This window comes from Microplitis demolitor, chromosome 2 (assembly GCF_026212275.2).
Source record: "Microplitis demolitor isolate Queensland-Clemson2020A chromosome 2, iyMicDemo2.1a, whole genome shotgun sequence".
Classification (NCBI taxonomy): domain Eukaryota; kingdom Metazoa; phylum Arthropoda; class Insecta; order Hymenoptera; family Braconidae; genus Microplitis; species Microplitis demolitor.
The window spans coordinates 22,698,233-22,722,026 of NC_068546.1; the positions used below are offsets into that span (position 1 = coordinate 22,698,233).

The 23,794-nt window shown below is 35.6% G+C and overlaps 6 protein-coding genes across 9 annotated transcripts; 4 read left to right on the top strand and 2 right to left on the bottom strand.

Moving 5' to 3' along the window:
• Positions 1–547: 547 nt before the first annotated feature.
• Positions 548–5,720, bottom strand: LOC103579782 (ubiquitin-protein ligase E3B). 3 transcript variants are annotated; one of them, XM_008561308.2, is made up of 10 exons: positions 5,635–5,720; positions 5,095–5,483; positions 4,647–4,796; positions 4,085–4,412; positions 3,818–4,006; positions 3,375–3,756; positions 2,895–3,306; positions 2,712–2,830; positions 2,454–2,578; positions 548–2,389 (listed from the first exon to the last, which is right to left on the bottom strand). In XM_008561308.2, exons 2-10 carry the CDS (start codon positions 5,253–5,255, stop codon positions 1,043–1,045), a joined length of 3,213 nt encoding a protein of 1,070 aa, XP_008559530.1. In that variant the 5' UTR covers positions 5,256–5,483; positions 5,635–5,720; the 3' UTR covers positions 548–1,042. The 3 variants fall into 3 exon arrangements, with proteins under 3 accessions (XP_008559530.1, XP_008559531.1, XP_008559529.1); XM_008561309.2 differs by having other exon boundaries at positions 2,454–2,569; positions 5,607–5,705; XM_008561307.2 differs by having other exon boundaries at positions 5,607–5,705.
• A 95-nt stretch (positions 5,721–5,815) lies between these two features.
• Positions 5,816–6,912, top strand: LOC103579783 (uncharacterized). Its single transcript, XM_008561310.2, has 3 exons — positions 5,816–6,045; positions 6,104–6,246; positions 6,482–6,912. The coding sequence occupies exons 1-3, from the start codon at positions 5,892–5,894 to the stop codon at positions 6,896–6,898; spliced, it is 714 nt and encodes a 237-aa protein (XP_008559532.1). The 5' UTR covers positions 5,816–5,891; the 3' UTR covers positions 6,899–6,912.
• A 74-nt stretch (positions 6,913–6,986) lies between these two features.
• LOC103579795 (multidrug resistance protein homolog 49-like) lies at positions 6,987–11,525 on the top strand. The gene is made up of 11 exons (XM_008561322.1): positions 6,987–7,055; positions 7,120–7,553; positions 7,636–8,317; positions 8,384–8,509; positions 8,568–8,933; positions 9,003–9,189; positions 9,246–10,033; positions 10,377–10,615; positions 10,676–11,024; positions 11,095–11,298; positions 11,367–11,525. Exons 1-11 carry the CDS (start codon positions 6,987–6,989, stop codon positions 11,523–11,525), a joined length of 3,603 nt encoding a protein of 1,200 aa, XP_008559544.1.
• Positions 11,526–11,795: 270 nt separating this feature from the next.
• Positions 11,796–13,897, bottom strand: LOC103579784 (protein pelota). Its single transcript, XM_008561311.3, has 6 exons — positions 13,591–13,897; positions 13,400–13,471; positions 13,052–13,295; positions 12,274–12,944; positions 12,100–12,206; positions 11,796–12,039 (listed from the first exon to the last, which is right to left on the bottom strand). The coding sequence occupies exons 2-6, from the start codon at positions 13,438–13,440 to the stop codon at positions 11,945–11,947; spliced, it is 1,158 nt and encodes a 385-aa protein (XP_008559533.1). The 5' UTR covers positions 13,441–13,471; positions 13,591–13,897; the 3' UTR covers positions 11,796–11,944.
• A 940-nt stretch (positions 13,898–14,837) lies between these two features.
• LOC103579785 (splicing factor 3B subunit 1) lies at positions 14,838–20,807 on the top strand. Of its 2 annotated transcripts, XM_008561312.3 has the most exons (6): positions 14,838–15,107; positions 15,294–15,559; positions 15,720–15,846; positions 16,849–16,928; positions 17,063–17,230; positions 17,299–20,807. In XM_008561312.3, the coding sequence occupies exons 1-6, from the start codon at positions 15,080–15,082 to the stop codon at positions 20,578–20,580; spliced, it is 3,951 nt and encodes a 1,316-aa protein (XP_008559534.1). In that variant the 5' UTR covers positions 14,838–15,079; the 3' UTR covers positions 20,581–20,807. The 2 variants fall into 2 exon arrangements, with proteins under 2 accessions (XP_008559534.1, XP_014300835.1); XM_014445349.2 differs by lacking the exons at positions 14,838–15,107; positions 15,294–15,559; positions 15,720–15,846 and adding an exon at positions 15,879–16,534.
• A 696-nt stretch (positions 20,808–21,503) lies between these two features.
• Positions 21,504–23,607, top strand: LOC103579786 (kinetochore protein Nuf2). Its single transcript, XM_008561313.2, has 3 exons — positions 21,504–21,805; positions 21,866–22,608; positions 22,682–23,607. The coding sequence occupies exons 1-3, from the start codon at positions 21,650–21,652 to the stop codon at positions 23,106–23,108; spliced, it is 1,326 nt and encodes a 441-aa protein (XP_008559535.1). The 5' UTR covers positions 21,504–21,649; the 3' UTR covers positions 23,109–23,607.
• Positions 23,608–23,794: the final 187 nt, after the last annotated feature.

A 23,794-nucleotide genomic window follows, 5' to 3' on the forward strand; every position in this document is an offset into this window, starting at 1 on the left:
CCGTCTGCCGTCGGTTTTCACATCACGTGACTGCGCGAGAGCGGTAATTCGCTCTGCGCAGGATGCGGCTTTGCGCGGGAATTATTTGAATTGAAAGAATGGGATGAGTGTAGCAAACATAATTTTTTAATTACATACAAAAAATTATGTAATTAAAATAATGAATATTTTAAAAAATACATGTACTGAATTTTGAATTTTCTAAATGTGTAATTTTTTAAATTTTTATTTTATGAATATTTTAATTTATTATTTGAGTTTTAAAAATTTTCAGATGCCAGCTAACTTATGAGTGTGAATGTAGCAGACTTCAAATTTAAAATTATAAATAAAGCGAGTAAATAATTTAAAAAATAATATTTTAAAAAAATACACTTACTACTTTTTTAATTTTTTGAATGCGCATTTTTTAAAAATCTTATTTTATTAATTATTTACTCTATTTATTAATAAGTAAAAATTTGTCTGATATCTGCTACATTCACTCATGCTAACTTTACTATCAGAGGAATGAGCAGTGGATTTAAATAAATAACAATTATTTAAATATTTACATAATTATCAATTGTATTAAACATACAAAGTTATGTTATTTGTAATTATTAACAATTTTACAATATAGTTTTATTTTATTTTATAAAATATCTGAGCTACGGAATACAGGCGAGCAATTTACAAAGCATTGATGTTGATTGCCGTCATATTAATCATTTGGTCATTGGTGAAATTTCCTGCACCAAGTTTTTACTCGAGGTAGATAAATTGACGGCCAGTTTATTTAAATTATTTACTTTTTCTATTTTTGTATAAAATAAAATTGAAGCCGAGTGTAAGAAAGAAAAAAAATAGAATAGTTGAAACAAGTCGAGTGTAAAAGGGAATGAAGAGTATTAATAGATTATGACGACGGCGGTAGATCGTTAAAGAAAAGCTTGTGATCAAATTTCGTCCAGTGATGATCAGAATTAGAGTAATAAAATAAATTAAAGTACTGAGGATCTTCCTGATTGACTAAATGTAGAAGAGCCCCGAATGTCTCGCGTTAAGACAACTCGAAACCGGTGTTACTTGTTACTGCGTACCGTAATTTTTCACGAAGAGTACTTTTTTTTTGGTAATTTGGTAATTTAAGAAGATTGAAACAAGTCGATGAAGTGGGCAGACGATTTTGCGGATCTTTTTTCCGTATTGTAAAAAATCCACGAATTACGCTGCCTATAGTGTCGCCGGTGTCTTCGTCGTCGCCTACCTCGACGCACCTGATCGAGAAAGGCGGCTCTAGGTGAGCGAAACCCAGCAGCGGAGACTTGGAACAGCTGGTGACAAATTTTAGAAACAGACCGCGTTCTTCTTCGCTGAAATCTTTCTCGAGGATGTCCCACAACCAGCAAACAACGCGGTGGCTATCATGGAACCCGCCGTAGTACTGAGTATGCCGGCGTAAATCTCGTAAATCTAGAGGAACATTATCACCGGATATTAGTCTCTGCAGTTCAGGCGTCGAGAACAATGAGAGCCAGTCGGGGTTAATGATGGACTTGAACCCCTTCGTAAAAGCTGCAGTCTGGTCTTTAATTTGTCTGTGCATACGAAAGTGCGCCATATGATGAATGTAATTTATTTTATTCAAATTAGTTACGGTTTCAGCTTTACCACCGGGATTCAGTTCGTGTGTCACCAGCTGACCCATCACGTCTTCGTCGAGGGAAAAGGTTAACTCGAGCTCACTGACGTCGCCCTTATAGTGCTTAACCAGAGTCAAACTGCGATATAGATCGCGGTCAAGTGAAGCCAGCTCGTCCAGCCAGCTGTAGAGCGCTCCGCCAGCTTGACCAGAGAATTGGGAGACGAAAAAAGAAGCAAAAGGTACGTCGACGACGATTCCCTCGTAGACGGCTTTGCCGAGCATACGACCCACGAATTCAAAAAGCTGGAGATGATTTTCCTGCATGTAAGAGGTCGGGGATGGGTACAAACGATTCTCGCTGGTTGCTCTGAAGAGATTTAATGACGGATCGAACACCCGTTTTATCGTTTCCTCGAGGAATTCTTTGAACACTCCATCTTGGTCAATTCCCGCCTCGTCGAGTCCCTGTTCGTTGACAAACCGCACCCGTATCACGCCTTTTAGAGCCTGCGGAGGCAGCATCGCCAACTGACGGTACCCGTCCTCGACTATTCGAGTCCTATGGACAGATATCAAAGTCGACGATGGACTATTGCATGCACTTTCTGTCAATCCCAGGACTGCTTTCTCATCAGCGACGTGCTTACGAAAAAGTACCACACGTTCCGAGTGAGGAATCACGTGCGGCATCTTGGAGAGTAAAAGGGCTGCGCCTCTCCTGCCTTTTTCTAGATCTGCTAGGAATCCCGACACTCTTACTTCCTATAATTAATTTTTTAATTATTTATTTACTACGCGTTAATTATTGGTGAGTAATCGGGTCTACCTTAGCCAGCCAGTGGCCATCAGGACAGAACGTTCTCCGGCAATCGCGACGATAGATCGCCATCAGCAGAGTGTGCAGAGATGAAAAGAGCTGATTGTTGGACACTGTCTTGACATCTGTAACATCTGAAACTCAGTACGTCGTACTATAATATACGATACTGAAATTTATATCAGTAATGACAAGTAAAGTAATCAATAAATAATAAATAATAATAATTTATCACATATTAATACTATTTATTGGCATCTAGCTTACCAAAGAGATTATTGAGAACGGCTTTGTACAGAAACTGGTTTAAAAAATACGACATGGTGACAAAGTCCGTGAGCTTGAATGGATCTTGCTGCTCATACATCTCCATGTCGTCCAATATCCTAGTCGCGTTAATTATTTAATATTTAAATATCAAAGACTATCAAGAGTTTTATTTTAACTCACGTCACGTAGTGGGTCATGCAGTCGCTGAAGAGTATAAGCATCTGGAATTCCGGCGCGCTACATTTAGTGTTTGCTGCCAAGTGGTCTAGGAATGCGCGGAGTCCGCAATGGGGTCCAAGAGTGTTAAGAAAAAGCCACATGTGGTAGAGAACTTTGTCTTGGTAGCACAGACCCGTGAGTATGTCCAGTTTCATCTGCGTCAGAGTGTGCAGCGCAGTTTGAAACAACGAGCAGATCAATGATATTTTAGTCGTGTCAGGACTTCCCAGTTTCCGGTAATTTTTGTTACTATTGTTGCGATTCGTACGCGCTTCTAAAAATGCGCGGCGAAATATATTTGTACCAACTGATGTGCTTTGATGTTCCGGTGGACTCGGCACTTCTTTTTCTACTATTTCTACTAATGGCAGTCCTAAAAAAAATAAATATATTTTTATTTTTATAAATATAAATATTGATATTTATATTTTTTATCAGTACCAATAAGTTGCGATACAATTCTCCCGGTCCAAAGATAAGACAATTGAATTTTAGTGTAAGCTATGGCACCATGCAAAGAAGAATCAACTGCTTGGGCAAAACAACCCAACACCGGATGCCAATGAGTCAGATTACTTTGCTTTGCTACCACGTACTGCTGACAAGACTCGAGCATTTTTGTCACGACAAATGTAAATGATGGAAAATATAAATCTTTTAAAACTTCATCTCGCTCAATATTTGCCAACTGAATTAAATTTGCCAGTAAACAGAGAGCGTAACTTCCCTCAAGTGCATTAAATATTATCCGTAAATTTTGCTCTGAGTTAAGTAACTCAAGACTTCGCGTAAATAAATTATGGCTGATAAATAAATTTATGCACTAAAAGAAAAATAATTAATTATAATAATTTATAATTAAATTAATTAAATAAAATAATTACCTCTGATGAATAAATATTCAAATGATAAACGAGTGCAGGTACACTAAATATATTTATAAGAAATAACGATACTAGTTTATCGGACATTTGTGATGATATCAATGGCCGCATTGTCAATGTAACGGCTGCTGACAGCGCAAGTGGTTTCAATGCTATTTTTTCTCTCCCTAATCCTTTTACTAATAGAGTCTGAAATAATTTAATTGCAGTAAGTAATTAAAATGTCCAGTAACTTACTACGTTTATTTTATTTAAAAAATTTTTCACCTGCATGATTGTATAAAAACCAGAATTGACTAGATGTCCCATAATATTAGCACACAATTGATTCATACCCGCTCTGAGCTTGTCCATTCCTTTGGCTTTCTGAATTGCCCAGGTCCCGGCTGACGTAAAACTCACCAGAGTATGGAGTCTCAATAAAATACATCTGTGGTCTGCTGGCCTCTCGGGTCTCAAGTCATCCAGGCCGACCATACACTGGTACAGTATCGTCTTCATCTGCGATATCCAGGATATGTAGTGGTCCTTGTTCAAGGCTACGCCCACATACGACAGCTTCGGGAGCTCCGAGTCCAGCGTTTTCACTAGATATCTTATGATATCCAAAAAATAAATAAATTAAATTTTTAATTTTAATCCTGAAGATAACAGACAATTTTCGGATTTTTTTTTGAATAAATGTATCATAAAAAAAAAAAATGCACATGTAGAAAATTAAAAAATCTATACGTGCAATTTTTTGAATAGTTTATCGCTTTGAAAAAAATTCAAAAATTACTAGAGGTCAGCTGACTTCAGTATTATTTTAAATTTTACTAAAAATTACCTGCATATTCTTTCTATTCTTGTTTGATCCCGGTCACGTTTAAAGACAATTAAAAATCTTGATATTTGTTTATAAACTTGTAACGCTGGTTTTAATTCTATGGAGACATCAGTCGCAGTTTCAAGGGGAAAATAATTATCGAACTCTTTTCTATAAATTTATAAAAAATTAATTAAATAATAATCTACTATAAAAAAACGGGGAGTGAATACGGATTTAAATTCGAATTTACTCCATCACTCTCAGTTACGGAGTTTATTTTTTCAGCATAATGATTTTGGAGTCTGGATTTTATTTAAATTCTCATTTACTTCAATCCAGAGTTTGAATATTCAAATAAAGTCCGCTCCGGATTTAATTCGCGTTCACTCCGAAATTTTACAGCATAAGAAAAATTATTACTATAAATTAGAAGCTGCTGGAAATTTTAAAAATAAAAAATACTCACAATATCCTAGTGGCAAATTTAGTCCTGGCGAGCCACCCACGTACACAGGCTTGGATGCAAACAACAGCAGCTTCCTTACGTTTTTCATTAGCTCTTTCTTCTCTTGCAGCTTTAGTCTGTTGAAGAAAATTACCTTTTGCTGATTCTTCAGCTCTAAACATCGTTCATTTATTTATTTATCAAGTCTAAGTAATTTTTCATTAATAAAAAAAATAACAAAACGTCAATACTGCGTCCTTGAGCGAGCAATAAAACACTAAGTGATTAATTTCTTCATCATGATACCAGAAATTATGGTCTTGCTATCTGATCAAAACTGTCAGGCTGAGTGGTAGATAATAAAAAAAGTTGATTTTGTTTGACAGCTATCTGTGGCCATCATTACTGATCTGGTTGGTCATCATCGTAAACAACAACAAATAAATTTATTTATTACCAATTAATTAGCAACGATATTTACATTGAATTTACAAATATATATAAGCAAATTATATATTTTATTATTTAGTTACCTGATGTTATCAAATATAAATTACTTACTGCTTGTAATACTTGAAAATTTATTTTATTTATCAGATAGCTGGTATCGAGATCAACACTCGTGTTGTTTTTTACTCTGATGAAAAGATGGCGCGCAAGTGGTTTTTTTTTATTTATTTTAAATATCGAGTATCGATATCTCGTATCGAATTTCATTTCCAGGATTCAAATTTTGCTGCTTTCGCGGGTGATCTGATGAGAAATTCATTAATAATTAATCAATTGCAATAAATTTAATTAATAAAATAACTTTCAAAATGTCGAAAGACTTAGCGTCATTTAAAAATGATGTTCATAAAATATTTAATAATATTTTTGAATTAAATGACATGGTCACTGCTAAAAATTTGATGGTCTGGGTTGTCTTGGTGCTGATATCAACTGTGGTGATCATAATACTTCGGTTGTCTGGTAAATTAATTAATTATTTTAATTAAAGATATAAATTATAATTAATTTTGTCTTGCAGAGATTTTAAAACCCAAAAAATGTTTTCAAGTATCGAATAAATTATCGCGGGAGAAGATAAATATTATTGCTGATGGAATGGCCAAGGGATCAGTGATGTTGAATCATATCAAAAGTCTACGAGCTCTTCATATTGCTACTGAGGTATCAACATTTTATGTCTTTATATTTATTTATATGACAAAGAAATCAAAAATTTATTTTAAGGAATCGCTGATTCTTAGGAAGGATTTCTTACAAACATTAGAACTTAGTTTTAGTTCCTGGAGAATTCAGTACACTGTAAAAAATTGTAATGTTTACAAGAAGTCTGTCCTAAGAATCAAAAGCTTATCCTTTATGAAGGACACGAGCTAAAAAAATTTCTGTATGTCTTCAGAGATGCTACTTGAGAAGAAATGCCAAGCAATGCGTCGAAATAGTGACCTACTGTCCTCACTTGGTCAACGTAAAATTAGGTCCAGGTGGCCTGACACCATTCCACCGTATTTGCAACCACGGACACGCTACCTTGATGTCTTTCATGCTGTCCAAAGGTGCTGATCCCTGGCTGACAACAGATTCCGGAGAAAACGCACTCTGCCTGGCTATAAACTGGTGCATAAAACACCCGACTGGATCCCTAGACTGCCTTTACATGCTCCAGAGGCACGGATGCTCACTAGACAACACCAACAAGTGGTTCAGGATTTACCTGCGAGCTGCCATGCTGACTGATCACAAGAAACTGGTCAACTGGTTATTCGATCAAGCTGCTCCATTAGCTTCTCGTTCTTCGTCATTCCCTTTGTACTGATTTGAATATTTTATTCCCGCTGTATTCAATTTTTACAGTCATTTGTTTAATATTTTATATATAATAAGTAATTATAATTGTAATTATAATGGAAAACAGTAAAACAAATGTCAATAATTTAGATTATTCGGATACAATTCAATGTACATTACCACAAGTAATTGATAAATTATTTAAAAAATTGAAATAATAAATTTAATAAAATATTTAAATGTTACTAGTTTTCATTTGCATCATGCCGAGACATCAGTCAAATAATAATTGGTTTAATATCAGCAATACTAACTGGAATATGTACGCCAGGGATAATAGTTCTCTATGCAAATTTAGCAGAAGTATTTCTCCAGTACGAGATCGCCTTGTCAATGAGTTCCTACAACGACACCACAAGAATACCAGTAGGATTACGTAAAATTTCTGAAGAAGAAATAACGCCACGTGAATTAGCATCACGAGCTCTTAAATTTTCTACCTCGTCAGCAGTTCTAGGTCTAGCTCAGCTTATCTTTACATCAACGTTCGTTGGTTGTTTCAATAATGCATCACTGAGTCAAGTGTGCCGAGCCAAAAATATTCAATTTAAATCGATATTGCAGCAGAATATCTCATGGATAAGTCAACAAGATCCTGAGGAATTGGCAGCAAATAGTATCAAGTAACTGAATTATCAATTAATCAATTGTTTTAATTTTTAGCATCCATTTAAAAAATCGGGAGTAAATTTCGAATATTTACAGGAATATTAGATACTTGCAGACAGGATTAGATGAAAAGGTTGGAAATTTCATAGCGACTTTATCAACAATAGCTTCATGCATTATGGTCTCGATCTACTACGGCTATCAATTAACAGGAACATTACTCGCAGTTGTCCCAGTGATTGCCGCAATAATAATTGTAACACGACGTGTAATTGATTACGTCAAGAAACAAGAAGCGAATCACTATCGCATGGCCCAGGCGATGGTCAAGCAGACATTGAATCACATGAGATGCGTCTGCGCTTACTCAAAAGAAGAGTACGAGGTCAACAAATATATAAGACACCTAGTACCTGTCGAGCAGTGTGACATCCTGAAGGGAACGATTTTCAGCGTAACTGGTGCTACGCTCTGGATTATCATCTACGGGATGTACGGGTTCGCTTTCTGGCAGGGTGTCCACTTGCTGAGAATCGACAAAAGCTACTCCGTTGCTTCGTTGATTATTGTTTCTTTCTGCACACATATTGCGGTTTTCTATATATTTCAAATTCCCCTGTATGTTCACTTGATGCGGAAAGCCAGCACTGCTGCGAGAAGGATTCTGATGATGAGCGGAAGCACTTTGAAAATTGAAGGCGCTGAGCCTAGTGATGTCGGCTCGAGGATCATTGTCTTCAATAATGTCACGTTCAGATATTCATTGACTGGACAGGCGGTAAATTTTGAATTTAAATAAATTTCCCATGTAAATGAATTGATAATAATGGAATTTTACTTCCAGATACTGAGGAATGTGTCATTTGACATCGATCGGGGGACAACAGTTGGTATTTTGGGGTCCCAGTGCTCAGGGAAGACAACTTTGCTGTCGCTGATTCATCGGTTTCATTTTCTCCAACGTGGAAAAGTATTTAATTACAAATGATTTAATTTATTGGTCAAATAATTGTGATTTAAAATTGTAGATCAGCTTCAATGGAATGAATATCGAAGACATTGATCTGTCCTGGCTACGAAAGCAAATTGGATTTGCTCAGCAGTGTCCAGTGCTGTTTGGCACGACTATGATGGAGAGTATCACCTGTTTAACGACTTGCAAAAGCGATGAACGTGTACACCATGTCGCTGAAATCGTCGGCATGCATTCGTTGATTACTGAACTTCCTCAAGGATACAACACTCCGCTTACTTGGGATCTCCAGGTGGATCTGAGACAGAGACTTGCATTAGCTAGGATTTTATACCGCGAGCCAGAGGTTCTGATGATGGACGATTCATTGTCGGCATTGTCGTCGATTGATGAAGAAAAGATTTTCAATGACATTAAACAGGTTAATAAATTTTTTTTCTCTGGAAAATTTTTTCTGACTCGAAATAAACGAAATATTTTTTTATTTTAGGCATATGATGAACTGACGATTATTATCGTAACAAATAACCCAAGAATCCTAGACAAAGTTGATAAAATTTTGTACTTAAATGATGGGAACATTGATGAGTTTAATAGCATTGCAGATATGATCCAAGCATACCCAGAGATTGATAATTTGATTGTTGAAAAAGATGGCAAAGTTGATAACTTTGAAGGTTCGTTTTTATTATCTCAGTCTTGATAATTGTGATAATTATTGATGTTTATTTAGTCGAAACTATGGCAAAGGGTCGGGACCAGCAGCCATCATGTAATGCAGTATTTCCCCGGACGTCGAGTTTCTTCGGAAGAAGTTATCAGCAATTGCTCCGATCGGGCCTGGTCCAAATCGGCCGATCGCAGGCATTTCTTCAAGCGCCGAACGTGGCCACGTACTCCATAGAGAGCAGGACGGTCGCTTTTAAGAAGCTAATTAAATTTCTTCTACAAGACAAACAACGATGGCTGCATTTACTGTTTGCGAGTCTCGCTTCCATCATCCTGGGTCTAAATGCGCCCATGTACACAGTCCTCTATGGAGAAACACTGAGTCTAGTGGCTCTATTCGACACTTCCGAACTCTTGAAACGCTACAAATTCTTCACGACCATGTTCTTTGCGGCAGGATTCGTCGCGAGCTTCTGCAAAATCGTCCAGGACTCGATGCTAAGTTTCGTGGACAGCAAACTGATGACAAGAATACGCAGAGAGACGTTTAGAAAATTTTTGCAGAAGAACATGGAATGGTTCGACACTGAAGCGAGGACTATTTGCGAAATTCTCGGGGTGCTGAGGAAACCACCTGAGGCTCAGCAAGGATGTGCTCGGAGACTAGTATTTTTGATAGAAACTCTGGCGTCCGTTACTGTCAGCGTTATTCTCTCGATGTTCTATCACTGGAAACTGGGTCTTGCTTCTCTAATATTTACACCTATGACGCTATCAATTTTGCAATTTAATAAGCAGCTAATAACAGAACGATGTCATCATATTGCTGCTAGTTTGAATAAAGCTAAGAAGGTATGACAATTGATTAATTATTTTACTTTTAGTAAATCTAGCTTTTGATCACAGAATCTTTGAGTAAATTTTTTTGTGGGGATCAATTAACTTGAAATCAATTCTGTAGCATCCGTGGGCACGGAAACGAGTAAAATAAATTCAATTTGCAGTCAAAAAAAATTATTGCGCGACCCGAGATGAGTCACAACATCTCACAGCGGCTCACAACACAAAAGTGGCCCTCTGAGAGGTCATACATGATGTCAGAACCCAACATCGTCATCCCGCACGAAAATTTCAAATATACTAATAACTTTATATCTTTATTTTTAGAACTAATAAAATACAAAAACTATTTCAGACCATTATCGAAGCAACAAGAAACGCCGAAGCAATAGCAGCATTAAATTTAGAGAATAAATTCATCGACTTTGACGAGGATGTTGATAACTTAATAACTAGTAATCAGAATAATGTCAAGCTACAGGCATTTGTCCATGGCTGCTGCGTCGCATTACCCCAATTTGCATACTCAGTCGCGGTATTTTACGGCGGATATATGCTAAGTCACGAGGAAATTGACTCGGCGACCGTTTTTAAGTATTTATTACACCGAAGTAACTTCTCTCAACTCCATCATAATTCACTTATTTTTTTCAGAGTCGCGGAGGCCATAATCTTGGGTACTTTGTTAGTTGGTCATTTAGTTCTTCCTATGGAGTCAACTTCCCAAGAGATCGACATTTCGGCGAACTTCGTCAACATTCTCGACGACGTCACACAATTTAAAACAGATCAAGTTAACAGACTATCAGAACTCCAGGGAAAAATAATTTTCAAACAAGTGTCATTCGTTCATTCGTATTACGCGGCTATTCCTAAGTTATATGAAGTAAATATCAATATAAAGCCTGGAGAACTCGTCGCCTTCGTCGGCAGATTGCACTCTGGGGTCTCTATCCCCATTCAATTGCTCTTAGGATTTTATAAAGCAACTTCCGGTGACATTGTAAGAAATTTTGCTGACAAATCTTCACTTTATTTCAAATATTCCATGCAAATATAACTTTTTTCTTCAGTTTTTCGATGACCAGCAGTTGAATGATTCAAATCTAAAAGAACTCAGACGTCAGATGGGTCTAGTTGAGGGAGAGCCGCGATTTTTTAATGAATCTATTGCTTATAATATTTCTTACGGCGGAAATCGCAAAATGTTAGCTAGTGAAATTATCGCTACTGCTAGACATGTTGGGTTACACGAATTTATTTCTTCTTTACCTAAAGTATTTTATATTTTTATGAATATTCAAATTATTAAATAAATCTTATCATTAATTATTAAAATATACAGGGATACTACACAGTTTTGGACGAATCAGAAGTCCAATTAACAACCAGTCAAAGAATAAAGTTGTCTCTCGCAAGAGCTCTGGTAAGAAATCCCAGAATTTTACTCTTTGATAATTTAAAAAGATGCGAATCTGAAGACGCGCAGCAAGTAATTAATTAAAATATTATATATCATATATATTTGATAAATAAAAGTACCAACTCGTGAAATCATTTTCACAGCGACTACAAGATGTGATATCTTCGGTATCAGTTGGACGGACGTGTATCGCGTCGACCCACGACCCGCTTTCTGCAACGCAAATTTTCTCGCGAATTATTTTTATTAACCGTGGATATATATCAGAGTGTGGAACTCATCAAGACTTACTTGAAGCCAATGGGTACTACGCTAGTTTCTGGAGAGATGAAAAAAAAAATCAATGAAAAGAAAAATCAATTATTAATAAATTATTCAAATTATTTATACAATAAGTTAACATATATAATTTATAATTATTAAGATACTTTAGTAATTCATTATAAATTAAATTGCCATCATTACAAAAAAATATCAACAGTAGTAAAAAAAAAATCATGTTAATCATCTGAAGAATCACTTTCATTACTCTCGTCTTCCAACTCTGGCATTGGAAATCTTAAAATTGCTGCTACACCCGTAAGTTGATCAAGTTCTAGATAATAAATTTCATTACTTTTTTTTTATCAACTAAAAGTGAAAAAAATAAACTTACGTTCTCCAGACACGTGCATACTTGAAAATATCTTGACATCTCCATTGGCATCCCTCACACTTTCAACTAATTCAACATATTCTTTTCTCGTCGCAACATCTTGGCACCTGGAGGACAAATTAAATTAATAAATCAATCAACAAATTAAATTACCAACTTATAAAAATATGATACCTAAATAATTTATCAGAAATAAGCAGAGTTTCAACGGCTTGAGCAGCAGCAGCCGCCTGGACGTGTTTCTTCCCATAGAAAGCTCTCGCGGGATCATTTTGCAGAATAGCGTAAAACTGTTCCAGAGCTTTTACTTCACCCGCAGCCTTAGTGTCCGCCATTCTTGCGACCACAGCAGGATCAGCCAGGACTTCTTTCAGCGAGTGCTTGAACCCCGAGCTCGCGTGGACCAGAATAAACTTGCTCTTGTTGTCCAGCAGAACTTTGTTATCAGTCTTGATCGCCTGCTGGATCATGTACTCCATGAACTGATCCTTGACGAACCCTGGGCTGGCGATGATCACACACTTGACGATATCGAAATTAACATGACGCAGAATCGCCTGGACGACGTTCTCGAAAAAGCGGTTCAGTCCTTTCTCGTGCTGCGACACCATGCCCTTGCGCTTTCGCGGAATGACTTGATCAATCTTAGCACGGACTATTGTCATGTTTGAAGTTATCAGACACACGTGCGCTATTCCTTCCTGCATAACTACCGCAGCTACGTCGGCATTCTGAGTTGGGTCGCACGCCAGGTCTATTCTCTCCAAGGCTATCGAGTCCCATTTTATTTTTTTCAGGGTAAATTTACGATTCTGTTCAATGTCTAGGGTATGGTACTGACCCATCTGTAGTTAAAATAAAAATTTACAATTAGGAATTAAACAGGACAATTTCTGATGGCTAATCACTCAATGACGTTGCTAATTAAGTCTGCTGATGACTAATTTACTACCTTGACGTATTGATTCTCGACAATGTTACGTCCCTTCAGTCTTAGAACACATGCCTGAGTATCAAAGTCTATATTTTCTATTTTAATTGTCAGCGTGGTGCGGACTCTAGTGCTGTTGGTACTTCCTGTAGAACTTTCTGTTTGAACTTTGCGGATTGTGGATCCGCAGATGCAGTCACCTTCTGCTATGAGATTGTACGCGTGCCACATGTCCTCAGGATTTTCGGGAATGAGACAAACGCTCCTGAATAAACCCATGGAAAATTTATTTTTAAAATTCTGACTAATTCCATATGGAGTAGACTTTTAAAATAAAAATAAAAATAAAATTAATTTTTGACAGCTTACCCGCCACCATCTCTCTCAATATTTTTTGCCACCAGTTTCATTTTGACGTTTTGATTTAAATTCTGCAGGCAACTGGAAATCACGTCGTTAAGTAATGGAAAGTTGTTGGTATTTACAGAAGTGGAAATATAATTATTTAGTAAATTAATTTCGAATATTAAAATCAAATATTTAAAAAAAAAATGTGTTACCTTATTATTGATTGATTATTGTGATTTTTTAAGTGAAATTGTTCATTTTTACAATTATTATTTGTAATTTTTTTTAATGACAATTAGGTTAGGTTGGAATCAGGTCCATTATCTGAATCTCGAATGATAAATCTTAGGGTGGGATTTCATGAAAGCGCGCGGATTTTGACTACAAAACAAAATTTAAATTTAAATAGACAGTATAAAGTAGCAACGTAAAGTCTATAGAAAATTAGGATGTCACCAAATAAGAAAATCCATGGAAAATTTATTGAAAATCCATAGACTCGTCACCAAATAAGAAAATCCATAGAAAATTCATATAAAATCCATAAACTTATCACCGAATAAGAAAATCTATAGAAAATTCGTAGAAAATTCATATTATAACCATAGACTTGTCACCGAATAAGAAAATCCATGGAAAATTCATTGAAAATCCATAGACTCGTCACCAAATAAGAAAATCTATAGAAAATTCATATAAAATCCATACACTTATCACCGAATAAGAAAATTCATGGAAAATTCATTGAAAATCCATAGACTCGTCACCAAATAAGAAAATCTATAGAAAATTCATATAAAATCCATACACTTATCACCGAATAAGAAAATCTATAGAAAATTCGTAGAAAATTCATATTATAACCATAGACTTGTCACCGAATAAGAAAATCCATGGAAAATTCATTGAAAATCCATAGACTCGTCACCAAATAAGAAAATCTATAGAAAATTCATATAAAATCCATACACTTATCACCGAATAAGAAAATTCATGGAAAATTCATTGAAAATCCATAGACTCGTCACCAAATAAGAAAATCTATAAAAAATTCATATAAAATCCATACACTTATCACCGAATAAGAAAATTCATGGAAAATTCATTGAAAATCCATAGACTCGTCACCAAATAAGAAAATCTATAGAAAATTCATATAAAATCCATACACTTATCACCGAATAAGAAAATTCATAGAAAATTCATTGAAAATCCATAGACTCGTCACCAAATAAGAAAATCTATAGAAAATTCATATTATAACCATAGACTTGTCACCGAATAAGAAAATCCATGGAAAATTCATTGAAAATCTACAGAAAATCTATAAATTGTCTCATATACCTGCTGCATTTACACTCATGTATTTTGTTGCAGCCCAGCCTTAACCTTTACACTTCCGTAGCTTTAAAATCATTGGTCTACTCAAAAAATTACTACCCATCCTGCTTACATTAACTCTACCCCCTACAATTACAAACTCACAAACGTTGAATTAATATTTAATGTCGTTGTGCATTCCAAGTTATGGGATGTTAGCGTTAAATAAATAAACATTTAAAAAAAAAAAAAATCTAAATTAAAAAACGTGATTATAAAATAATTCTACACAAGTGCTGTAAAAAAACTCAACGATAAGTTTCAGTAGCACCGTAAGTTAACTTTTATTGGAGACCAACAAATCCAGACAACGGCTCTACCATGGCCTCCATTCCACGTACTCACGAAGGTATAAATTTGTTAAATTATTCATTTCAAATTAATATATTTAAATTTATCTTCATGTATAAATTTTATATTTTTATTATTTCAAATTTCATTTATAAAAATACCAGAGTAAAACAAAAAACAAACAAAGTTTGAATATTTAGCATTGAGGTTAGGATGCAATTAATTTAAAATCAAAATGTTACAGACATTGAGGCCCAGATTCGTGAGATCCAGTCCAAGAAAAAAGAAATCCAAAACGTAGTGTCTGAGAAAGAGCAAGTCGGACTTGGAGAAACAGGATTTTATGACCAAGACATTTATGATGGATCGAACAACAAATTTGACGGATATGTTACGTCCATTGCAGCCAATGATGAGATTGATGACGAGGATTACGAACCCAGTACATTTAGCTCTAATAAAAGACCTGGTTACACTGCCCCAGCTGCTTTACTTAATGATATTGCTCAGGTATTTAGTCATTATCATCTAGTCCTGTCAAAAAGTTTCCTCATAATTACAAAACTTGATCCTGAAGTCAGCAGACACTAATTTTTGAATTTTTCTTAGCAATTTAAATTTAAAAAAAAATCCACATGTTTAATTAATTAATTTCTTAATTTATTTTCAGAGTGAAAAAGAATATGATCCATTTGCTGATCGGAGACGTCCCACAATCGCCGATCGTGAAGATGAATATCGTCAGAAACGTCGCCGTATGATCATATCGCCAGAGCGAGTTGATCCATTTGCTGACGGTTTGTATTTTTTAAAATAAATAACCACTTAATTACTATTATTATTTTTTTTCTTTTTTAAATAAAAAACTCGTTAATTAAAGTTTAAACTTTATAAAATATTTGACTCGCTATAAAATCTTACGCTTCAGTAGAATTTGAATTAAATTTTGATTACTCAGTTGTCAATTGTCAGTTTAAAATATTAGTTTTGTATGAATGTATGATGAATGAATGTGTGTTTTTACTTAATAAATATGCCATACTAATGTATGAATTTTTTTTCAATCTTAGTGACGATCAGCACATTTGGAATCATCCACTTTCCCAGGATACTTTGTCGAAGGTTAAACAAAACCGGCAATTGAATTGTTATCATGCGACAAAGCTTGCAATCTGACATTCCTTATTTTTTTATAAATTTGTCATCAATAATCATCATCATCATCATTAAATGTCTCCATTTAATTTAAATTTTTTATTTAAGAAAATTTTTCTACTGAAAGTAAAAATGCAGAAAGTTTTGTCATTTAATTGCAAGCTTTGATCGCGACCGTTAAATTTATTCTGTTGAGTTCTCTTAGTATGAGTGGTTTTGAATGAAAATATTATTAATAACGAGAATGAGTTAATTTTTAGATGGCTAAAAGTTTATAACGATGTGGAAGACATGAGCAGGCGAGTGTTCCTTATGGCCATAAACCATCACGTACGTATTTAATAATGTCCCTGGGCTACTGACGCAACTCTTAATAATTAATTATTATAATAAATATTTAATTATTTAAATATATTATTTTTAAATACCAAGTAATTAATCTAAGAGTGAACTCAGTAGCTTCAATTACACTCTCGGACATTGAACACAAGATAAAAAGTTTAAACTGGACTAGGAAGTCATTTATTAACAATTTAAATATTTTTTTTTATATTTAATATTTATATTTATTTTTATATTTGAATGTTATTTATAAAAGTATACTAATTGTTACGTTTTACGTGACGTTTGATTCCTGGTTACAGGTGGTAAAACTCCAGATATTGGATCACGTGGTTACACGGAAATTATGAAAGAGCAGATGATCAGAGGCGAAGAATCTGAGGTAAATTTTATTCTATTTTATTTAAGGGAATAAGAAGTACAGATTATGATTTTTCAAAGACTGAAAGATCAAAACTCGACTACTGTAAATTACTGAGTAATTTTATTTTAATGTGATTATTATTATTGTTGTAGATACGTAAAAAAATAATTGAAAAATCTAAAGACGGAACACTAAAATCAAACGGTGAACCTAAACCAGCTCCAAAAAAACGTGGTCGGTGGGATCAAACCGACGACACACCAGTTGCTAAAAAACCTACAGGTACTGCAGCAACACCAACATCTTGGGACAATGCTGATGTAAGATTTATTTATTTTAAAAATTTGTACAGATTTTACAAACAGTCATTAATTAATTAATTTTCCAGGTCACGCCAGCAGCAATACGATGGGACGAAACACCAGGACATGGTAAAGGTGGTGAGACACCTGGAGCAACACCTGGAGTTAGTACGAGAATGTGGGAAACGACTCCGAGTCACGCGACACCTGGAGCAGTGACCCCAGGACGCGAAACTCCGTCGCACGACAAAGTAATTTCTAGCCGTCGAAACCGATGGGACGAGACACCGAAAACAGAGCGGGAAACACCAGGTCACAATAGCGGATGGGCTGAGACTCCACGTACTGATCGAGTGGCTGGTGATTTAATTCAAGAAACGCCAACACCCTCGGCGTCTAAGCGACGCAGTCGTTGGGACGAGACTCCGTCTAACCAAACCCCGGGTTCAATGACTCCACAGACACCCGCGACACCTTTGACGACTCCGCATCAGACGACAATAATGACTCCCAGTGCAGTAACACCCACTGGACCCAAAGCAATGGGCATGACGACACCTACACCTGGACATCTCATGTCGATGACGCCAGAGCAGCTCCAAGCCTACCGGTGGGAACGTGAAATAGACGAACGTAATCGCCCGTTGTCTGACGACGAGCTCGACTCTTTGTTCCCTCCAGGTTACAAAATTCTCCAACCTCCCGCAGGTTACGTTCCCATTCGCACCCCGGCGAGAAAACTCACGGCCACTCCTACGCCAATGGCGGGAACTCCTCAGGGATTTTTCATTCAAACTGAAGACAAGAGCGCGAAATTTGTTGACAATCAACCCAAAGGCAACTTGCCGTTTATGAAACCCGAGGATGCTCAGTACTTTGATAAACTTCTCGTTGACGTCGACGAGGAGTCGCTGAGTCCCGACGAGCAAAAGGAACGTAAAATAATGAAGCTCTTGTTGAAAATAAAAAATGGAACTCCACCAATGAGAAAAGCCGCCCTGAGACAGATCACCGACAAAGCGCGAGAGTTCGGAGCTGGACCTCTTTTCAATCAAATCCTCCCGCTTTTGATGTCGCCGACGCTCGAAGATCAAGAGCGGCATCTTCTCGTCAAAGTAATCGACCGAATTCTCTACAAACTCGACGACCTGGTGCGTCCGTACGTCCACAAAATTCTAGTCGTCATCGAGCCTCTGCTGATTGACGAAGATTACTATGCGCGTGTCGAAGGTCGTGAGATAATTTCAAATTTAGCAAAAGCCGCAGGTCTGGCCACGATGATCTCAACAATGAGACCTGATATTGATAACATTGACGAGTACGTCAGAAATACCACAGCTCGTGCATTCGCCGTCGTTGCTTCAGCTCTGGGAATCCCCTCGCTGCTCCCATTTTTGAAAGCCGTTTGTCGGAGTAAAAAGTCATGGCAAGCCAGACACACGGGAATTAAAATTGTCCAGCAGATTGCTATTCTAATGGGCTGCGCTATTCTCCCGCATTTGAAAAGTCTCGTCGAAATTATCGAACACGGTTTAGTGGACGAGCAGCAGAAAGTCAGAACCATTACCGCGTTGGCTATCGCTGCGCTCGCCGAAGCAGCGACTCCCTACGGTATCGAGAGCTTCGACTCTGTGTTAAAACCTCTGTGGAAAGGTATCAGGACACACCGAGGAAAAGGTCTAGCCGCCTTTTTAAAAGCCATCGGTTATTTAATCCCACTCATGGACGCCGAGTACGCAAATTATTACACGCGTGAAGTGATGCTGATTCTCATCCGTGAGTTCCAGTCCCCGGATGAAGAGATGAAGAAAATTGTACTGAAGGTAGTGAAGCAGTGCTGCGGTACTGATGGTGTAGAAGCTCAGTACATAAAAGACGAGATACTGCCCCACTTTTTCAAACACTTCTGGAATCACAGAATGGCACTGGATCGCAGAAATTATCGTCAGCTTGTTGACACCACTGTGGAAATTGCCAACAAAGTTGGAGCTTCCGAGATAATAAATCGTGTAGTTGATGATCTTAAGGATGAAAATGAACAGTATCGTAAAATGGTGATGGAGACAATAGAAAAAATAATGGGGAATCTTGGTGCCGCTGATGTTGATTCACGTCTTGAAGAACAATTGATTGATGGAATTCTCTATGCATTCCAGGAACAAACTACTGAAGATGTTGTTATGTTAAATGGATTTGGTACCATTGTTAACACACTTGGCAAACGTGTCAAAGCTTACTTACCACAAATTTGTGGTACGATATTGTGGCGATTGAATAATAAGTCAGCTAAAGTAAGACAGCAAGCCGCTGATTTGATATCGCGTATCGCGGTTGTAATGAAAACGTGTCAGGAAGAAAAATTAATGGGTCACTTGGGTGTTGTACTTTACGAATATCTTGGAGAAGAGTACCCAGAAGTACTGGGTAGTATTCTAGGTGCACTTAAAGCCATTGTAAATGTTATTGGTATGACCAAGATGACACCGCCAATAAAAGATTTGCTGCCGCGTTTGACGCCAATTCTCAAGAATCGTCATGAGAAAGTGCAAGAAAATTGCATTGATTTGGTTGGTAGGATAGCTGACCGTGGTCCAGAGTATGTGTCAGCACGTGAGTGGATGCGCATCTGCTTTGAGCTGCTCGAGCTCCTGAAGGCCCACAAAAAAGCCATTCGTCGTGCGACTGTCAACACATTTGGTTACATTGCGAAAGCGATTGGTCCCCATGATGTCCTGGCGACTTTGCTGAATAACCTGAAGGTTCAGGAACGACAGAACCGAGTCTGCACAACGGTGGCCATCGCCATTGTCGCGGAAACCTGCAGTCCTTTCACGGTACTTCCGGCTTTGATGAATGAGTACCGGGTTCCTGAGCTGAATGTACAGAATGGAGTTCTGAAGTCATTGTCATTTTTGTTTGAATACATTGGAGAGATGGGCAAGGATTATATTTACGCGGTGAGTCCGCTGCTGGAGGACGCGTTGATGGATCGGGATCTGGTTCATCGGCAGACAGCCTGCGCTGCTATCAAACACATGGCACTGGGAGTCTATGGATTCGGGTGCGAAGACGCGTTGATCCATTTGCTGAATCACGTCTGGCCAAATGTCTTTGAGACCTCGCCGCATCTTGTCCAAGCATTCATGGACGCAGTTGATGGCCTCCGTGTTGCTCTGGGACCTATAAAAATTCTCCAGTACACTCTGCAAGGTCTGTTCCATCCTGCGAGAAAAGTCAGAGATGTCTACTGGAAAATTTACAACTCCCTTTACATCGGGGGACAGGACGCTCTGGTCGCGGGCTACCCGCGAATTTTGAATGACCCAAAAAATCAATATATTCGTTACGAGCTTGACTATGTTTTGTAAATTTATTATTTCAGTTTAATTGAATAATTATAAACTCAATTATAAAATTTTTAAAATCACATATTGAAAATATTTATATTTGAGTTTAAGTGTATAGGCCATTCAAATTTATATTATTTCAGTCAATGCTTTACACAAAAGTTAATAATAATTATTGATTATTATTGTAATACATTCATGTTAGCTTTTATTTTTAATTTATGATTAATAAATTACTCTATACTTAAGATTATTAATTATTATTTTTTTTTTTTTTATTTAATAAATCATTTTTACTCATTTATTTTATACTTTCATTCATTTCAAACTTTCATATTTATTAATTAAGGAAATTCTCAAACAATACCCCCCACTTTTCAAAAATATTTAATGACTCAACTGTCAATGGTTTTAAAATTTAATTAATTCGTAAGGTAGTTTAAAATAAGCTGAGATTTTAATTTTAAAAAATAATTACTTACAATTGTCATCAATTAGGAGTTTAATTAATTAATTAAATTTTCTAGTCATGACAGTTAAAATCATAGAATTTTTTTTTAAATTAGGGGCACTGTCAATGCACTTAAAAATCTGATAAATTTTTAAACAATTTATATATATTTATTATTATGAGTGAATGTAGCAAACAGTTGTCAATTTTTTAAATTTTATAATAAATGAATAAAATGTAAGTAAAAATTAAAAAATGAATTAAATGCAGAATCCGTACGCGCTGTTTTTAAATTTCATTATTTAAAATTTTTAATTTTGTCTGATGTCTGCTGCATTCACATTCATTAATTATTAAAATAATTTTTGCCGAATAATTAAAGTTGTAATTAATTTTTACAATTATTTTTAGTTTAATAAAAGAGGGCGCGATAAGTCAATTCTAAGAATCACATTTGAAATAACTGTCAACAAATAGTTGAAAAATTCTAGGTTATGTTTTATTTAAATTTCAACGGTCGCGCAAAAACACTCAAGTCTTTATTTAGCTAAAAATAATTAAAAACTAATTACTAAAAAATCAATAATTAACATAAATATCAAATAATCATTTAAATCTAAATATTTAAAAAATATAAAAATGGATTTTTCACCAGAGTCCGTTCATTCTCTTCTGACTGAACTAGAGTTCCCAGTTTCCATGGAAGATCTTAAAAATCCAACGGAATCATTCATGATTAAATTTATCACCGAATTATTCCAACGTTTTCACATCGACGTTGGAACTCTAACTCAGGTAATTACCACAGCAATTATTTTTTTATAAACATATTAATATTAATTTCCAATTTTGCAGCTGGCATTTGACCAAGTTGACGTTTTGAAAGTAACCGGAGAACAAAACGCGTCACATATCGTCTGTTTATTAAATTTAGCAGAAGTGATTGGAATAATTGGTGAGAAAATATTCGTGAAAGACTTTTCCGTAACTGATATCACATCACCAGGATCCAAGCGTACCCGTAAGATTCTCAAATTTCTCGCCAACTTTACCCTGTACGCGCAAAATGCTTCAGCTAAATTGCAAGAGGAGACGGACAAAATATTCGCAGAAGCTGAGCAAATTGAAAACACCAAGAAGAGAACTGAAGACATTAAAGAAAGAATGAACAGTCGTGCTGCTGAGATGGCAATCATGATCGCCCAGACAGAAGCTATGGACAAAAAGGCTGAGGAAATTCGCGGCAGGTTGAAAAAGAGACAGGAGAATATTGATAAAGTTTGTAAGCAAAATGCGAAGCTGCAGATCAAGACTAGCAAGCTTGAAGAAATAGCGAAAAATAAATACATTGATGTCAAAAAATTGGAGTCTACTGTCGAGCAATTGAAGACTAAAATAGTCGCTGACCCAAATCAAGACCAGTTGAGACTTCAGGAGCTGGAGAAGGAACGTGAGGATAAGGAAGAAAAGAGGATAGCAAGTGAGGAAGCAATTCAGCAAAAGAAACCGATGATTCAACATTTTGAAAAACTTTTACTGTTTATTGCTCAGCTGCACAGTAAACTTCCTGATACATTCAAATTTCAGAAACGTCTAATGTAATTTTTTTTTTCTTTTTCCACTGCAGCTGAATGATTTTTATTTTATTGTTTGTTTGCTTTTAATTTTCAGGGAAGAATCAAAACGCTTTGAAGTATTGGATCGTCAGCTACAAGAACTAAAGGAAGCAATCAGCGTTGAAGAAAAATTATTCCACGAAAATGATGAAGCACTACTGCAAGAAGAGATCAAGAAATATGAAGCTGAGCATGAAAGCAATCTTGTGAAGCTTCGCAACACCCAGACGAAATTAATAAATGAAAAAAAAATTCTGGAAGAAAAAATAGCTGACATGAAAACTCAGCAGTTGGAGTTTTTGTCTGAGCTGGACAAAGTTAAGATAAAAATAGCAGAAAGTGAAAATAAGACTAAAGAATTTTTGAAACAGTCTCAGGATTTGTGCAACGAAGACATCAGAGACTTCGTCAAAGAACGACTGGATTATGTTGCCCAATTAGAAGCACTAGTGCATCAGGCAGATCCAGAATCTCCAGTTTAAGTAAACAGACATTTTCTAAATCGCGCGGGAATTTTTTGGCTCCCGGACAGTCAGGAATCACTAGGAGTTTAATAATACATTTTTTTTCATATCCAGTATTATATTTTCTTTCTTTTTTTTGGATATATTGCTTGTTAATTTTTTTTTTTTAATACAGTATTAATATAATTTTTTTTTATCTTTCATCAGTTTATTATTTATTTAATTAAATAATACTGGGTAACATTAATCGCGTTAATTAAAATAACTGTGATAATTATAATAATAATAATAGTTTACAGTGGAATGATCAAAAAGGAATTGAACAGTAAATTATATAATTGTGCAGTAAATCAAGAGTTGATTAATTTTTTAAATTTTTTGAAACCATAATTAAATTAAGTACAATTAAAATATAATCTTGTATTGAAATAATAATTATTTTTACTTTATTATTATTGCGGACAAAATTTCAAGGATTTTTTAATTATTGAGTTGATAATTATGCAGTAATTTCATATATTATTAAAAAATAAAAATTTATTTAATTTAAAAATTAAAACATATTTTTTTTATTTTACAAATTTCTAGATTTTAAATGAAAAAATATATTTTCAAAATTTTAAATAAAATTTGCATAATTATCTTTATTTTTAACCCGTAGAATTAAATTAAATTTAAATTTAGTGGCGCGAATTTTTAAATTT

Bases quoted from the DNA above. Each gene is read 5' to 3' on its own strand.
- LOC103579786 (XM_008561313.2), top strand. From the start codon at position 21,650: ATGGATTTTTCACCAGAGTCCGTTCATTCTCTTCTGACTGAACTAGAG. The intron at 21,806-21,865 runs GTAATTACCACA...CCAATTTTGCAG, and splicing joins ACGTTGGAACTCTAACTCAG to CTGGCATTTGACCAAGTTGA. The intron at 22,609-22,681 runs GTAATTTTTTTT...TTTAATTTTCAG, and splicing joins AAATTTCAGAAACGTCTAAT to GGAAGAATCAAAACGCTTTG.
- LOC103579782 (XM_008561308.2), bottom strand. From the start codon at position 5,255: ATGTTTAGAGCTGAAGAATCAGCAAAAGGTAATTTTCTTCAACAGACT. The intron at 4,797-5,094 runs GTGAGTATTTTT...ATAAATTTATAG, and splicing joins AAATTTGCCACTAGGATATT to AAAAGAGTTCGATAATTATT. The intron at 3,757-3,817 runs GTAATTATTTTA...TTTTTCTTTTAG, and splicing joins TGAATATTTATTCATCAGAG to TGCATAAATTTATTTATCAG.
- LOC103579795 (XM_008561322.1), top strand. From the start codon at position 6,987: ATGGAAAACAGTAAAACAAATGTCAATAATTTAGATTATTCGGATACA. The intron at 8,934-9,002 runs GTTAATAAATTT...TTTTTATTTTAG, and splicing joins TTTTCAATGACATTAAACAG to GCATATGATGAACTGACGAT. The intron at 10,034-10,376 runs GTATGACAATTG...AAACTATTTCAG, and splicing joins GTTTGAATAAAGCTAAGAAG to ACCATTATCGAAGCAACAAG.
- LOC103579785 (XM_008561312.3), top strand. From the start codon at position 15,080: ATGGCCTCCATTCCACGTACTCACGAAG. The intron at 15,108-15,293 runs GTATAAATTTGT...AAAATGTTACAG, and splicing joins CATTCCACGTACTCACGAAG to ACATTGAGGCCCAGATTCGT. The intron at 16,929-17,062 runs GTAAATTTTATT...TTATTGTTGTAG, and splicing joins TCAGAGGCGAAGAATCTGAG to ATACGTAAAAAAATAATTGA.
- LOC103579784 (XM_008561311.3), bottom strand. From the start codon at position 13,440: ATGAAACTGGTGGCAAAAAATATTGAGAGAGATGGTGGCGG. The intron at 12,945-13,051 runs GTAGTAAATTAG...TTTTAACTACAG, and splicing joins TCGAGAATCAATACGTCAAG to ATGGGTCAGTACCATACCCT. The intron at 12,207-12,273 runs GTATCATATTTT...TTTGTCCTCCAG, and splicing joins ATTTCTGATAAATTATTTAG to GTGCCAAGATGTTGCGACGA.
- LOC103579783 (XM_008561310.2), top strand. From the start codon at position 5,892: ATGTCGAAAGACTTAGCGTCATTTAAAAATGATGTTCATAAAATATTT. The intron at 6,046-6,103 runs GTAAATTAATTA...TTTGTCTTGCAG, and splicing joins CATAATACTTCGGTTGTCTG to AGATTTTAAAACCCAAAAAA. The intron at 6,247-6,481 runs GTATCAACATTT...GTATGTCTTCAG, and splicing joins CTCTTCATATTGCTACTGAG to AGATGCTACTTGAGAAGAAA.